At 43.6% G+C, this 4,064-nt stretch overlaps 1 protein-coding gene across 1 annotated transcript; it reads right to left on the bottom strand.

Annotated features, from left to right (window-relative positions):
- Positions 1-1,563: 1,563 nt before the first annotated feature.
- On the bottom strand, positions 1,564-3,793 carry SARC_10101 (hypothetical protein; the record flags this gene model as incomplete). The annotated part of the gene is made up of 4 exons (XM_014295868.1): positions 3,631-3,793; positions 2,996-3,162; positions 2,086-2,239; positions 1,564-1,844 (listed from the first exon to the last, which is right to left on the bottom strand). The coding sequence occupies exons 1-4, from the start codon at positions 3,731-3,733 to the stop codon at positions 1,564-1,566; spliced, it is 705 nt and encodes a 234-aa protein (XP_014151343.1). The 5' UTR covers positions 3,734-3,793.
- Between the last annotated feature and the right edge of the window lie 271 nt (positions 3,794-4,064).

The following is a 4,064-nucleotide window of genomic DNA, read 5'->3' on the forward strand; positions in this document are numbered from 1 at the left end:
ATATATGTCAGGAAAAAGGCTCCCACAAATACACCGTCATATAGAATCCTATGGAAAACATTCACCAGGCACAACCGCACGCCTTAGTAGAAGTAAGGCTCAGTCACATACCTTCCCGTTCGTGTCACAAAAGAAAGCACATCCGATACCCCTGGATTGGCGGCAGTGGCTGGCTTCCGTTTGTATTGTCTCCGTACCAGATGAGGTATTAAATCACCTGCGAACATAACAGTCATGTGATTAGATCGTCTCCAGCGACAAGAACGTCCTGTGGTTCGTCCCAAGGGCATGTGAAGGCAGGGGTTATGATGCCACGTATCTGTGGCTTGTAGATATGCTGCTCTCAGATTATACCTCCCACCATACTGATGCGTACGGTACCTATGTTTGTGGTGGTTCATATCGAGTCCCCACTCAAAACCTTGGTTTGAAAGTTCCTATGGAACTGTAGTAGCGCTTGTCAGCCCTCACCACACACTACAGACACATAACACATACCTTGCACACGACTCCACTCCGCGTGACACGGCACAGAGAGTGTTGCAACGATACGTGAAATTGCCTCAGCACGCACAAGTAAACTCTAATAGATACCTATATGGTGCCTCTTATTTAACACGCCTGCATGGCTGCGAACGTAACACCGTATTGGTTGTTGGCAGCCGACACATGTGTTTGACACAGTACACCAGGTGTATGGACGGTGTATTCACGTACGGGTGCGGGCACCTACCACAGGTACACATATCAGTCATAGCCTACCGCCTATAAGCAGCGGCCGCTCATTTAATGATGGCATGCCTGTGATAAACTTGCGTTAACCATCACTGCCCGATCAAAAACGAATTTTACACTAGTTTAAATCTACCTCTCTTCGTACGCACTGCATAGCAACGACACATGGCCACGACCAGAGCATAGCTGTTGCATTTAAGGCAACCTGTATGTGTCAGCAACAATGTAATCCCTACCCACTTGTGCATGAGGTACGAATGACGGTCTGTGAGAAAACTACCAGACAAACAGTGCATTCTCACAAGCTCCGAACCGGTAGTATTTTCGAGACCGTGCATGTCAAGTTATCACATATATAAACTCTACACAGGCACAACATCTATAGTACGTTTAAGACTGTGCATGCCAAGTTATCACATATATGTGTACCACATACACGCAGGCACAACATCCATTGTACGGTTAAAACTGTGCATGCCAAGATATCACATATTTGTATACCGCATTCATATGGCACAACATTTATAGTACGTTTATGATTATGCATGTCAAGATATCACATATTTGTATACCGCATTCATATGGGCACAACATTTATAGTGCGTTTAGGACTGTGCATGTCAAGATATCACATATTTGTATACCGCATTCACACAGGCACAACATTTACAGTACATTTAAGACTGTGAATGTCAAATCATCACATATATGTACACTCCACAAAGGTACAACATCTACAGTACATTCAAGACTGTGCATATCAAATTATCACATGTATTCATATATTTACACTGGGTACATTCACACAGACCCTGCAAATATACAACCCTAAGACTGCGTGCCCAGCTTGCCAGCACACACTACTCTCTCAGCCACAGCATCTCCCGTACCTTTAAGACTACTGATGGTCGTATCGGCTACAATGTAGTCAACCACCCACTTGCGCATCACATATAAATGGCAGTCCGTGAGATCGTTTCGCAACTGCACACGTGGCCATTGCGTGAACATGCGCCGTGATAGGTCCAGCTCTTCGTCTACGTCAGCTTCGGGCGTGTAATAAACCACGGTTTTTGTCTCGACATCCAACCCAATATAATCCTTGATCCCTGGTGGTTACCGCGCAGCACAGAAAAAATAAATTATGACACTGAGCCTGTACACGTGACTACTTCTGGGAAATGAAAAATGCTACAGATTTCAAACCCGGTACTAGACACGTGATTTCATTGGGTAAAAAAGTGCCACCGCTTTCATACATAAAACTGCCAAGGCTTCGATGCGAGCCAAGAACAAGTACGTGAGACAGATAGCATGCGTGTGCGTTAAACGCATACACGGCTGGTATACCTTTCGCATTCTTTTTGTTCTCTAGACCGCGTTCATGGGGAAGCGAGTCTGCTAGGGCCATGCACACATCAGCGTCTCTTATCCTCCACTCGTCTACCATGCTTCGGATATTGACATTGGCTACCAGGTCACAGCTCATGACGAGCACTCCTGCCTACACGTGATACAGCACATATATACACACACATACACACACACATACACACACACACACATGCACACACACACATACATACACACACACACACACATATATATATATATATATATATATATATATATATGCGTGTCCGTGAATACACCCATATATATGAACATATGGACAAATATTCGAAACAGCGCGCAAAAATCACAAAGGAAAGCACAATCGAGGAGTTGCAGTTAGTATGGTATGTAGTAAGACCACAGTCACTGTAATGCGCACATCTCTCTTTGGATACGAAGTACATTCTTTGTTGTTTTGGTGCAAGTTGGCTCAACATCAATCGACTAGATATATGTCATGTAGTTGAGTTCCCACATCAAAACGCGGGTTTGTGACATGACCACACGCGACTATAATATACTCTCCGTTCAGGTGTGTACCATACTCGTAGATATGACCTGTGTGAATGCCCCCATCTACAGTCATAAATGCCCCCATCCACACGTACAACGATGCCGAAAACTGTAGGACGCATACATAGCAACTGATATTTATACCAACCCAAATTTAAGATGACACATCACATGACAACTGGAACATATGCACGCACATGAATATGCGCTTGTGCTATATAAATGCCCCCATCCACACGTACAACGATGTCGGAATATCTGTAGGACGCATACATAGCAACTGGTAGTTACACCCACCCGTGTGTCTAATATGACACACCACATGACAACTGACTGAAACATATACACTCACATGAATATGCGCTTGTGCAGCGCGCAGAGCATCGGCGGTGCCGTTGACATCGTTATCAATCTCCACCACACGTATAGCCTTGGCGCTCTTGGACTCGTAAGTTTCGGCCAAGTATCGGTACAGATCATTGTGACCCTCTGTTTCTTTCCTGATTAGCACGATGATTTCTGCGGTGACGGAGACACGTCAGTAACGTCAGTAATGCGAAGCCTTAAACTTGAATAGATTTAACTTGTTTTAAAATGCGGATATGACACGGAATATAGCTCTGCATGTGCTTTGGAGCCCAATTACCGCTAGAGAGATTTGAAACAGGAATGTGGTATCACATTCCGATTTGGGTCGCAGATTTCAAGCATTGCTTCACGGTCCACAATAAAGTTTTTAAAACAACATGTGTGCACTCAGCTTTCCATCGAGCTATATATGCCAATTCCCAACTTTCTCTTCCTAAAACGTACAGTGCTATCCACACATGAACTATACCATCTCAAACTACACCATAAAAACAGCTTATAGGTCTAGGTTTTGCATAGGCATCCAGATTTGTGTCACAACCAGGTACGCGAATGACGTCCACTGTATATCATAACAGGGTTGTGAGGCACTACAATTACCTCAAGTATCAGTCATACCTTGGAAGCCGGCGTCTTCTAAGCTTTGTAGTGCGTACCAGATCATGGGTCTATTACCAACAGGCAGCATGGCCTTCTTCATCGACTCAGTCAGAGGATACATGCGCGACCCAGACCCACCCGCCAGAACAAGCGCTTGCAGCCCACAGGGGGCAATGGTACTACAAATACAGATATAAACACGGGTTAAAATTTTAAGAGTTTGATATGACGAGCATGGGCAAGAGAAAAGGAATGCTGCTGAGACAACGAAAATGAGAAGCGTCGTGAATGATGCACTGATTTGCATCGATAAATTCTCAATTTATATATATATATATATATATGAACATATACATATCATACAAAAAGGCAGACAAAAAACACACACTTATATATATTAGTATATATATACATACACATATACACATATATATATATATACATATATAAAT

Source organism: Sphaeroforma arctica (genome assembly GCF_001186125.1).
Source record: "Sphaeroforma arctica JP610 unplaced genomic scaffold supercont1.1136, whole genome shotgun sequence".
Taxonomy (NCBI): domain Eukaryota; class Ichthyosporea; order Ichthyophonida; genus Sphaeroforma; species Sphaeroforma arctica.